The 12,102-nt window shown below is 36.8% G+C and overlaps 1 protein-coding gene across 3 annotated transcripts in view; it reads right to left on the reverse strand.

The window, feature by feature from the left end:
- The window catches only part of xirp2a (xin actin binding repeat containing 2a), a 76,095-nt gene that overhangs the window by 15,806 nt on the left and 48,187 nt on the right, over window positions 1-12,102 (reverse strand). For all 3 annotated transcript variants that reach the window (XM_047355501.1, XM_047355502.1, XM_047355503.1), the window contains 2 exons: window positions 9,949-10,088; window positions 3,571-3,708 (listed from right to left, as the gene is read on the reverse strand). In XM_047355501.1, coding sequence (XP_047211457.1) covers window positions 3,571-3,708; window positions 9,949-10,088 — 278 coding nt within the window. The remainder of the gene's footprint in view (window positions 1-3,570; window positions 3,709-9,948; window positions 10,089-12,102) is intronic.

Consider the following 12,102-nt stretch of genomic DNA (forward strand, 5'->3'; position numbering starts at 1 on the left):
TCCTCTGAGATTTATGCAATTTGAAGGAGGTGAAAGAGAAATGTATTTCAGCTTGTATGAATGCTGTTAACATGAAAGATACATGGAGGGTGGGGGTATTCTGTTCTTCACAAACCACGGCAGCACGTTAATATCTATCCTGATGTAAAACAGAGTTTGGATATTACACCTGTGGAAAGGCACTTGCAGCTGCTGTGAAAGAAGAAGCAAGATGATCAAACAGGTTTTGATGTTTCACCTCGTGAACCCTGCTGTAAAATTCAAGATTCAGCAAGGATCTTTTGCACTCAATGAATCCAGTCTGCTTTTTCGCCTGAATAAGCAAATGGAGGGAGATGTGAAGAGGGGCGGACCTGACCTTACTTCACAAAAATCCGGTTCTAGTCCAAGACTGCTGCTAACGCGTTCTGGCATTTTCCTCACAGGCAGGATGACAGATTCACTCAGACGAGCTAAGTTCAAGGTGCCCTCTGTAAGTTGAGCCACTGGAAGGTCTCTGCGATTCCATCCAAGATTTTCCAATAAAGAGCTACAGCAGAATGTAAATCATTCATATCTCTCTCACTTTACACAGAGCTCAAGAGAAGAAAGGACAGCATTATTCTGTCTTTTTGGTTTTCTTGACTTTAAAGAGGGGGGAAGAAAATGCCCCACTTTCACCTACAAAAAAACTATTTACTATTTATGGAAATGTTGTAGGCTCTGAATCCCAAAAATCATAATAATATCACATACTTTGGATCTCAAGTTGTACAGGACGACACTGTTTCCAATCTTGATGTGACTGTTTTCTGCACACTTCAACTAAAAACAGAATCAAATCAAACAAAGCTGAAAGAACCTGGTAAATGTGCGCACACTGAAACTATATTGATGGGACACACATTAATTTAAAATGAGCATTCAGTCTTCTTGAGTTCACACTTGCCATCAATTCTAATGAATCAAAAATAAAGTTGGCTGTCCTAAATTAAGTTTTTGGACAATTCTACATTTACATTTTAAAGCCACAGTTTGCAAAGTTGCAAGGATCAAATAATCTCATGGTACAAGGGCATCAGTCAGGAGAATACTAAAAAATAAGGTTACAATCAGAGGCCACAGTCTCCCCAAACCTTCAGGGACAATGTGTAAATGGTCAGATGAAACTAAACAAAGATTTTGGGACAACATTCCAAAAAGTATGTTTGGCACAAATAGAAGCAAGGCACATCACCATACTGAAACATGGGGGTGACAGTGTCATGCTAAGGGGTTATATTTCTTTAGGTCAAGGTGAATAACATTTTAAATAGTTGTAAATACCATTTAGTTTTGATCTAAAACCTTCAGATGTTTGCTAGAATGTTTAAGATTGAGAGTAGTGAATTTTATAATATCTTAGTGAGTCCAAACACTATTCACATTAACAAAAGACCGGCTTCACAAGAAGATAAATAACGTTATGAAAGGGTTCAGTCAAAGTCCAAAATCTTACAGCAAATCGAGAGGGCTGTGGACAGAAGAAACTGATTGATTTGGAGAATGTTTGCAAGGCAGAGTGAGCAAATAATACCAACTGAATATGTAGCATGCTGAAAGACTGATTAAAGACGACTGAATAATAAAAACTATAAAATACTCTTAAGTTCGTAAGCAGAAGTCAACTTTAATGATAACAACTGAAGGTTGTTAAGTCACGGGAATCTCAAAGAGCTTACAAATCATTCTATGTTTTCTGTCACTCTGTCACCGTGTCATTTTTCTACAGGGTAACCAAAATGTTGTCACAAAGATTTCTGAGTTGTGGAGTCTTCTTTAATCTATATGTAAGCTTTCACTCACACAATTTATTATCTTGGAATGTATGATGGTGTATCTAAAAGCACATTTTACGAGGGTCTAAACATAAATAAATCAAATGCATCAGGTGTTGCATCACATCATGTGATGTAAAGAGTGTTTAAGTTATGCTTTTCATGCATAACTGTTTTCTACAATGCATGCATACAAGGATGACGGGTAAAATATTCAGTGACCTGCTTACCTTTGCCGTGATGTCACGGTCTCGTTTAATTTTTTCCCCACTATATTTAATATAGTTGGGCACCTAAATATCAGGGGATGAAAGTTTAATGCTTTATGCAGTCTATGAACACCTCCAGATGTTCAAATAAATGTTAGCTTAATTATTCAGTAAGTAGCTCGAACTGCTGTCAGTTGGAGCTGCTCCAAGCATTTAGCATATGCCAAGGTGAGTGAATCTTCACAAGTGCTGACAGAGCGTCTACATGGCACAACATGAAAATAGGCAATCTTATTATTGAGTCATTGCTGCAACAAATAAGTAGCAATTGCATCAACACTGTGGAATATATAGTGTCTCAGATTTGTGACTCAGGATGTGGAATCTTTTACACAAAATTGAGCCAGTCTGCATTAGCGGGTTATTAAGTAACATATGCTGCAGTATCAGACGTGAAAATAGGCAATACCTAAGGCAGCCTATCACCTTATGACATTGGAATGCAAGGCAGGTACAAAATTATTTGATGTGGGTATCATGTTTTAGAAAGTTTATATATTTACTGGCTTTCTTGTAGAGCATTAGATAGATTTGCAATGATAATGGTATTATAACAATAAAGCTAGTAGTGCAATGCAAAGTTTAGCAGTAAGCAAATAATAAAACACAGAAGCTAAATGGCAACTAAAATATGCTTAACTTCCCTTTTAGAAATGTAACAGAACCCATAACCACACGACCTATGTCCTTACATGCCATATTTATACTGCCACCTTGTTCAAGTGTAAAGAACTAGCCCCATGTGTAGCTTATTGACACTCTTAAAAATGTTTTGTTGTTAAAATGAGATGTTCTTTACCATGAAAGAACTATATGTTTGATCATTTAGCATTTAGATTAGCTTCAAGGTAGTTTTATAGGTTGAAAATCTCTAGGATTTGAAAAATAATTACTTAGAAATAACAGCATAAGAGCTAACATCAGGACTTTGCAGGTATCCCATGTTTGTCATCAAGTTAGCTCTAACACAATGGGTTTAAAGCACAAAAGGGCGCCATACAGTCACCAGGGTGCAGTCTGTGCATGTGCATGTGTAAAATGCATATTTTTGGCCGTTACGCTAAGGTACGATAACCACCCAAATGGTTTGCCTTTATCATACAGGCATCCCATTTGTACTCTAAGATCATAATTTCCAGTTGCCTACTCTAGAAATTCAACTGAAACTTATCCTGATAACAGAATTGTGACTTAGAACGTCACAGTTTCCTCACCAACCTTGATGTAAACGTTCAAAATGGCTGCATGTATAACAAATAATGAAAGTTGAAGTAATGTTTGCACGTCTGATTGTTTTGAATTTCAATAAATAAGTCATAGCCATAGCAATGCTCACAACCTGCAAGCAGAACTGAAAGATGGGTGTATTTCGCAATTTCAAGTTCTCATAGGTAAATGGAATGCAATCATCTCCTTGCAACAAAACTCTTCAGTAAATCTGTCATTACAGAAATGATCAAGTTATTAAAATACACACCCAGAGATAGAAGACATTCATATCTCACCTGGACTGATCTCTTCTGAACATGAAACTGGGTGACGGTGGATTGGGAGGATGAAGAGGTGAACTCATGGCCCTCAAACTGCCTCTTCACAGTGGCCAGACCACCAGGCAGTGAGCAGGCCTCAGACTCATCCATCACCTAGTAGCAGAAACAGATACTAGGAATTACCCCCAAAAACAGTATTACAGCCAACCTCCAAGTTTAATTTAGGAAGCAGTGGGCATAGCTACTGGTTTCAGATACCTTGAAATAAAGTGCTGAGAAAAAGTATTTGCCTCCTTAAAGATTTTTTTATTTTTCCCACTTTTTTTGAAAGACCTTTGTCATCAAATTTTCATATTAGACCCAGATAACCTGAATAAATCCAAAATGCAGTTTTTAAATGATGTTTTGCTTATTAAAGGAAAAAAGCTTTCCAAAGCAACCTGATCTCAATGTTTTTCATTTAGAGGTGGATTTTAAGGTGTACTTTGGATCACTGCCCTGCCTCATAACCCAAGTGTGCTTGAGCTTAAGCTCACAAACTGATGGCTGGACAATCTCCTTTAGGATTTTCTGGTACTGAGCAGAATTTAGAGTTCAACTGTAGCAATTCAACCACCTTGTTTGACTGTATGATGTTCTTTTTCTAAAGTGCTGCATTAGTTGTACGCCAAAAGGGTCTCTAGGGTCATCACAATCTTATTTTGGTAAATGTGAGATGGGCTTTTGGGTTCTTTTTGATTAACAGTGGTTTAGATTCTCCCATGGGATGTCATTGTTTTTTATTGTTGAACACAGACCTTAACTGAGGAAGGTGAGGCATGCAGTGTTTCAGATAGATGAGTCATCAATGCACTCTTGGGAGTCATTTTGGTAGGCCGGCCACTCCTGGGGAGGGTCACCATTTGTGGCTCCATAGGGGCTCTCACTGTGGTTCACTGGAATCCCAAAGCCTTATAAATGGCTTTGTGGCCCTCTCTGGACTGATAAATGTCAATGTATTTGCTTCTCATCTTCAATTTCTTTAGATTGGGGCACGATGTGTCATTTCTTGAGATCTTTTAGCCTACTTGATGTTGATGATCAGACAGGTTCTGTTTTAGTTATTTCTAGAGATCTGGTAGTATCACGTTAAGTGTTTGAATTGGACCAAAGTACAGAAAAGAGCTTGGCAACCGCATGATGAGTTAATCTTGAGGTTTCATTCCAAAACCGTCAAAAGCGTCACAAAAATCACTGCAGGTACATAACCGAGTTCAGAGCCAAAAACCTACATGAGTACTCAGTTCTCCAACGTTGCAAAACTGAACATCAACAAGGGTAGGGACGAGAAACAGTGATGGGGAAACCAGCGGGGAACAAAGAACACAGACCAACTAATATACAGGGAGAAAACAAAGGCAGGTAATCACAGAAACTAAGAACAGGTGTGACAAGCTGGCAGGGAGGCAGAGGGGATAGGTGGAACTAATAAACAATAAAGGAAAACATAAACCTAAACACAGTTAACACAAAAACACAAACCAAGTCCCAGGATGTCATATCATGACAGGTAGTAGTCAGGTCTGAGTGGCTAAGCAGGCTGATTACATTTGCACACAAGGCCAGGTTGATTTGGAGACCATTTCCCCTTAATAAATAAATAAATAAATAAATAAACAGTTTAAAACTGCTTTTTGTAGTTATTCTGGTTTTCTTTCTCTGATGATCAGAAACATGAGCGTGTGACAACAAAGCACACAGAGGAAACCTGTGAGGAGGGCAAATAATTTTTTTTTACTCCACTGTTGATGGTTTTCTTTTAAAAGAGGCTGTGATATAAAATATTTACCTTCTTTTACCATTACTTTGAGTATATCATGATAGGATGTCAACGGCTTGATTTAACAAAGTGAAACAAAAACAAACCTAAATCAGATCCCTCTTTTAATAGATTAACTTTATTGATATATTTTCTTCAACAAAGGGACGTTGAAGAAAAACTTTATATTATTCATTGACAGCACTAAAAGCTTTAAAACTCCTCATTTTAGTTTATTATATTTTTGTAGCAATGGTATTAGAGTTGAAGATGACTTCGATATTGAAGAAGCAATCCTTTCCCTAGGAGACTAGGGCAATAATGCACTCTATCTGATATAATATTCTCCTTTTGGTATAGTCAATTACAGCCCTAATAAAAGATTTATGTGTAGGCTTCTGCATATAGCTTTAGGGAAAGTGCAATATCTATAAGACAATATGAAATGTCTTACTTCTATGTGAATATATGTGTGCACTGATACAGAATTTACATGTCTTTATGACATCTACATGTCACCCCCCTTTTTTACAAAGAAATAATAGTTTTGGGTTTTTTGTGCATTACAGTAGAGCAGGGACTTTTTATAGCAGGGCGTCATGCTATCAATATTTTACTACTGAAGGGAAAAAGTGCTTCACAGATGTCGTGCACATACTGTCAGCCTTACCGTGACTAAGTACATAGAACATGTGTGGTCAGGCCTGAAAAGGTGTGAGAGCAAGGCGGCCAATAAAACCTGACCCAGTAACACCAGTTCTGTCAGGAGGAATGGGCCAAAGTTCCAGCAAATTATTGTCAGATGCTTGCGAAAAAGAACATAAAATATTTAAAAGGCATTTCTACCAAATGTAAGTAAACTTCTGAATTTAAAGAAAGGTAAACAAAAATTCTCTAAAAAAATATGTTACCTCTTATTCAGGCATTTAGCAAATTAAAATAATTTTTTGTAATCCTAACTGACCTAAAACAGGGAAAGTATAGTCTGACTTAATGTCAGATTGTTATGTCTTTTTACACAGAGTACGTATAAGATCTATTTGCGCAGGATATGCATTTTTGTAGTTTATTTTGCTAATGGAAAAACATTGGGGTTATGGGTGAGAGTATCAGATTTTTTTCGCTGTTGTCCTTGTTTTTTGCTAATAAATACATTTTAAAAATCCAATTCATTATGTTACGAGAAATGTAGGTTGATTAGTTGATCAGGATTAAATAACATGTCCCCTCACATTAATCATTAAACAACACACATTTCATGCCCCATTTCTGTACCCACACATTACCATTTTATGTATTTTTGCTTATTTATGGAGATAGATAACCACAGAAACTATCAAATTTAACATAAAATTGAATTTACCTATATGTTTTCTCTGAATATTTTATGTAACACCGAATTTAAACTGATAATATTTCAGATCTCCATTTGGGCAGGTGACCTCTTATGAAATATGATTGCAATCCCTCGTCAAACCAAAATAACTCGGAGCAGCCTCCTGCTGCCCGATATTATTCGTTGGAGTCACATAACCACATTTCTGTACCAGAGACATGAATAGATTATAGAAAGTTTCTTTAAACCTTCTGTTTTCAAAGAAATCTGAGACTTCTGAAAAATTTGGCCAAATGTCTCCACTTTGACTCTTCTATTTAAAGGTCACTGTTACAGAAAAGTTGCTGTAGAGGTTGATGAAGCTTTTAGACTATATGTCCATATTCTTGGTTAAAAGATGACGACTTGCCCAAAAACCTAAATCTAAACAATCTTCATTCAATTCATTCAGTCTTTTTCTAGTTTTAGAATTTTAGGACCTGTCAAGGAGAATATGATATATTTATCATATTCTAATACTAAAGACAGTATAGTTGAAAGAAAAAAGCCTGTCTGCTGGTAAGTTTGACTGGCTTCGTCAGATCATCTAAAATCCCCATCACCAGGTCTTTAGGGTTATTTTACAGTTTACAAGTCCAGGATACATAGCAACTGCCTCATGGTCACAGACTCCAGCAGGGTGGAAGGTCGACGCCTGTAAACATACCAGTGAGGCCAGATAAATGCTTAACACTGATACATTAACACCATCTGCTCAACAGATGCAGGATGTTCTAAAGGGGAACTAGAAGCTTCCTTCCTTCTACATTTGTTGACCAGTTAGACACGAGGTTAAGTGACTTCACTGAATCTTGGTTCTTTATAGCAACAATGAGGCTAAAACATTTAAGTGTCTCAGGGGTGGGTGATGTGGCTTGAAAGCAGAGTTTAGAAGCAGAAAGCATCAAATTAATGCTTAATTTAAAAAAAAACGTATGGGCTTGTTTTAATGACCATGACAGCTCTTGTGTTGAATTATTATGGGTTTAAAGTGCATGGAGGATCTACAAAGTCACTGAGGATAATTGTCTCATCCTTGGTGATAAATAATGACGATAATTTTATTTTCAAATTTTGTGCTCAGTTGGAGGACAAATATTGTGCAAAGTCCTCCTAATTTACAATTGGTGTTCAGCATATGTAAGCACCCAAGAGCAAGCTACAGAATCAAGTATTCACCAGCGCATGTCCATTGCATGGACAGAGAGCTGAACTCTTTTTTTACTTTAAGTTTGGCTAAGAAACTATTTCTGTCCAAGAAGAAAATTGACAGACTAAAATTCTCAGGAAGAACAAGGCTGGATATCAGAGGAGTGGTTTGTGCACAGGCTAGGCAGAGCTGGTCTTTGTCAAAGTACAAAGCAATTTAACAGCATTAGCTGCTGATTTACTGTTTATTGTTAAAATACATCTACTGAAATCCCATTTTTGTACATAATGACATGAGCTAACTCCACATGTCATCCTGAAAACACCATCCCCACTGCATGAACATGTAAGACTTGACACTAGAAGGTTCACCTTCCAGCAGAACGCTAAATATACAGCCAGAGCTACAATGGAATGATTTTGCACCATGCATATTCATATGTTAGAATGGCCTAGTCAAAGTGCCAGTCTGTGCCTTTGGCTTTTTATAAATATTATTTCTATCAGACACATAAGGTTTAACAAGATATATCAAATGTCTCAAGTTAAATCCAAGGATTTTTGCACCGGTCACTTAGTTAACAGCCTAGTCTCCCCAGAAAACTCAAACATATCAGCTACCCCACTTCCTCCCAAAAATCAGAGATTCCTTATTTAGAGTGGATTCCATGTAAGGCGATGAATCAACTCATACTTGCAACTTCTAACTCTTAACCATTGGGTTTTTTTAAGAAAGCAGAAAAGTGAGTTGGGTTGGCAAAATATATGCATAGCAATCACAAACCTCTCTTCTTTCGAGAACGCATCTTACTACACATTATTTATTTGTTTTGGTGAGCACCAATGAAATTGTGTACAACAATCAAAAAAGGATAAAAAACTATCTTATGTTTTAACAATGCTTCATTATTTTTTGGGCTGCTGGATCAATATTTGTTGTGTGAGATATTGAGCAGGCATTTTCTTTCATTAAGATTAAATTGCAGCTAGAAAGAATTTTTTTAAATCCCCCATGCCATTAAGGGGACAGTTCAGATTTTTAAAAGTGCTTTGTTGTGGAGTACTTCTGAGCAGTTAGCAGCATGTCGGGAGGAGATAGCTGTCAAAGTAAAATCACAGAGAAATTCTCATGGGGGAGTCAAGCTAACAGCTACTCACAAGACAGCCCAATTAAGAAAGAATATCTGTCACATTAAACAACTCAAAGCTCCAAACTGTGACAGACATTAAAATGTTGGGGAGTTTCACCTTCCAACCAGGCAATTATATGGCTTTTAAAAAGTACTCAAATTTCCAAATTTTCTCAAGTTACAACCACTAAATTTTAACATTTTATTGGTATTTTTTTGTGATAGAAAAAACAAATACGTGAATAATAGTATGATAACCATTAGTAGGATTTTGTAAAAATGCAGCTGTTCTAGAGGGACTGTGGAGGTTCTTCTCACTGTAAACATGTAAATATGGGGCGTATGAAACGGGCTGAAAAATGAGTCCTGTTTTATATTTTCCACAGATTTCAAAATGGGCCCATATTAAGGTGCTATGTGGGTTGGATGCATGACAGCTCTGGGTAGAAATTGTTGTGAGTTGAGGCGTATTTATTATGGAGCTCACATACACATGTTGGCTGAGATTTAGCTCCATCATTATTCCCATCAACTCTGACCAGACTCAGACCAGGTTATGTTTAGTGTTAGTTCTCCAGCATACATATCGTTTTGGATGTAGGCCAAAGAGTTCATTTATTACAAACTGGAAATAGGCAATAAACTGCACATATTTGTTAATTGGGTGATTTCCAAAGTTGCTCTGAATTTTATTTATTTTTATTATGAATTTTATTATAAATAGGCATGAACAGAAATACCTGCCACTCATTCCACTCTTCTTTCTTTTTTAATATACCTTTAGTTAACAAGGAATTTCCAGTGGGATGGGAAACTGCGTTTCCAGTCATGTGCTAAGTCTTATGACAAACACAAAGCAACCCTATCTGCCGCCTGCTTGGCTGCTCTGTACATCCGCACCTCCATCTTCAGTTACACTGAAGTGGAAGTTATCGTCTTACCGCTGCAGAGGAAGAGTTGCTGCTTTCCTTGTTGGACACAGCAGCCTGGTACATCGCCAGCCGCTCTTTCACAGACACCGGCTCGGCCTCCTGGTTCTCTGCACTCTCCTTGGAACCTCCGGATCCAGAATTACTTGCGGCTACACGCACACAAACATAGAAAACATTTAAAAATGTATTTTGAAAAATGTTATGCTCTTCATAGGGCAATCAGAAGGAAGTTAGACTTAACATGACCGCTGGATATGTCTCCTTAAGGGATTTGCTGATATTTGCTACCTACTCATTACTCTTATGGCTTATCAGGGAGAGCTTTAAAGGAGCTTGCCATTTAATAATTGGTCACTGGGGACAGTTTTTTTAATAAAAGGCCTTTTTTCACAAACTACAACATGCTGAATCAATGGAATTGTCGTTTTCTATATAAAAAAAGAGCAGTAACCTTACTAAATCATTATACACGTATTCAGAGATTTTTAAAGCTTCATGCAAAAAAGAAAAAAAAGTTTTTGCCTTGTGTTTAAAACCCCGAGCTTGAATTTGATGAATACATCTTCAAACTTTCAAAGCTGCCTATTGTACAAACACAGAGATATCGACAAAAACTTATCAGAAAAAAACAGTCCATGTTTCTTTTTTCTTTTTATGGCTCAGAACATCCCTGCGGAGAGCCAATTAGACAAAGGCGTTGATTCTACATTTGACTTTTTTGAGCAACAAAGCATCATTAGGCATCAGAGAAGGCTCTGTTAAGGCTCAACCTCCACCCACACTGAACCTTTTAGCTCTGGGCACGTTATCTTGCTCTGAGCAGCAGCTCCCTGGGATGAAAAAGGAGCCTAAATAAAAAAGATTTGTCTTCTCCATGTACTCACCCTGTAACCTTTTGGCTCACTAAAATACTCCTCCTCATTTTGTTTTGAGTTTTTACATGTTTTTTTAAAGTATGTTTTCTGGTTGGAAAAGCGGGCTTTACTTCTTGGAGGCAGCAACATCCATAAAGCATAAAGATCATAAAAAGCAGATCTTCCGTTGCTTTTGTAGTAGATAGCTAAAAAAAAAAGAATAAACAATGTGGAAAAGGTCGCTCTGTTCGGATTTTACCAAAACTGAAATATTGATCTACCCTGAATATACCATCCCCACTGCAAAACATGGTGTCATGCAGTGGGATGCTATTTTCAGCAGACAGGGGACCATTCCTTCTGTGTGCTTCATGTTATTGTCAGTGAGTGTATTTTATAGGGGTTTACACAGATTTATTCTTTTTGTCTTAATGAATAAAGATCAAGAGTAATTGGTAATTATATACCCATCAGAATTCTGCTAGTTCTATCAAACATTTTGAAAAAGTTAATTTATGAACAAATAACACTTTTATAATATGACTGAAATACTATCAACAATTTATTTCTCAGCTGATGTAATAAAACTGACAAAATTGTATTAGAGTATTAGTGTATTAGAAACCAGTGTGTATGCATAGATTGTACATTTTCTGAAAAGGTTCTTGCTAATGTTGGTTCACCTCAAGGTTCAAAACTGGGTCCCCTGCTTTTTAGTTTACACATTAATGATTTCTCTTAATTTTATCCAACTCATGTTTCTTGTTAGATATATGCAGCTGACACGTTTGTGCATTTACATGCAAAAATAAACAAACATACAAAACAGCATAACTGTAATAGTTAAGATCCCTTGCCTCTAGCTTTCTCTTATACAGTTGGATACTTGGAATACTGAAACAGCTAAAATATACAGTGGTTGATGACGAATCAAATCTCTGATCATATGTAGATTAGTGACTGTTTCATATATCCCCTACATTAAATTTGTCTAATGTTATTTTTTGCAGTATTTTGTCATTGAAGGATCATGTGATAAACTACAAATGTTCAAAGTTCAACTTCTGACACCAAGGTTTATAGATAATAAAACTCTCAAACCTCTGGTTTTTATATGTAATTAGGTTTCTGAGTCAACACTTTGGGGTATGTCTCTACTAGTTTTGTACATTTGGAGACTAAAATTGTCATCGTGTTTCTAGCTGCTTTGACCCACATGCAGAAATACACTCAGGAAACAGGAAAGGTTTAACAAGTTTATTATGAAATATTTTGAATGCTGGAGAACAAGGAACTCGCCGCTTTATGG

This window comes from Girardinichthys multiradiatus, chromosome 24, assembly GCF_021462225.1.
Source record: "Girardinichthys multiradiatus isolate DD_20200921_A chromosome 24, DD_fGirMul_XY1, whole genome shotgun sequence".
In the NCBI taxonomy this organism is placed as follows: domain Eukaryota; kingdom Metazoa; phylum Chordata; class Actinopteri; order Cyprinodontiformes; family Goodeidae; genus Girardinichthys; species Girardinichthys multiradiatus.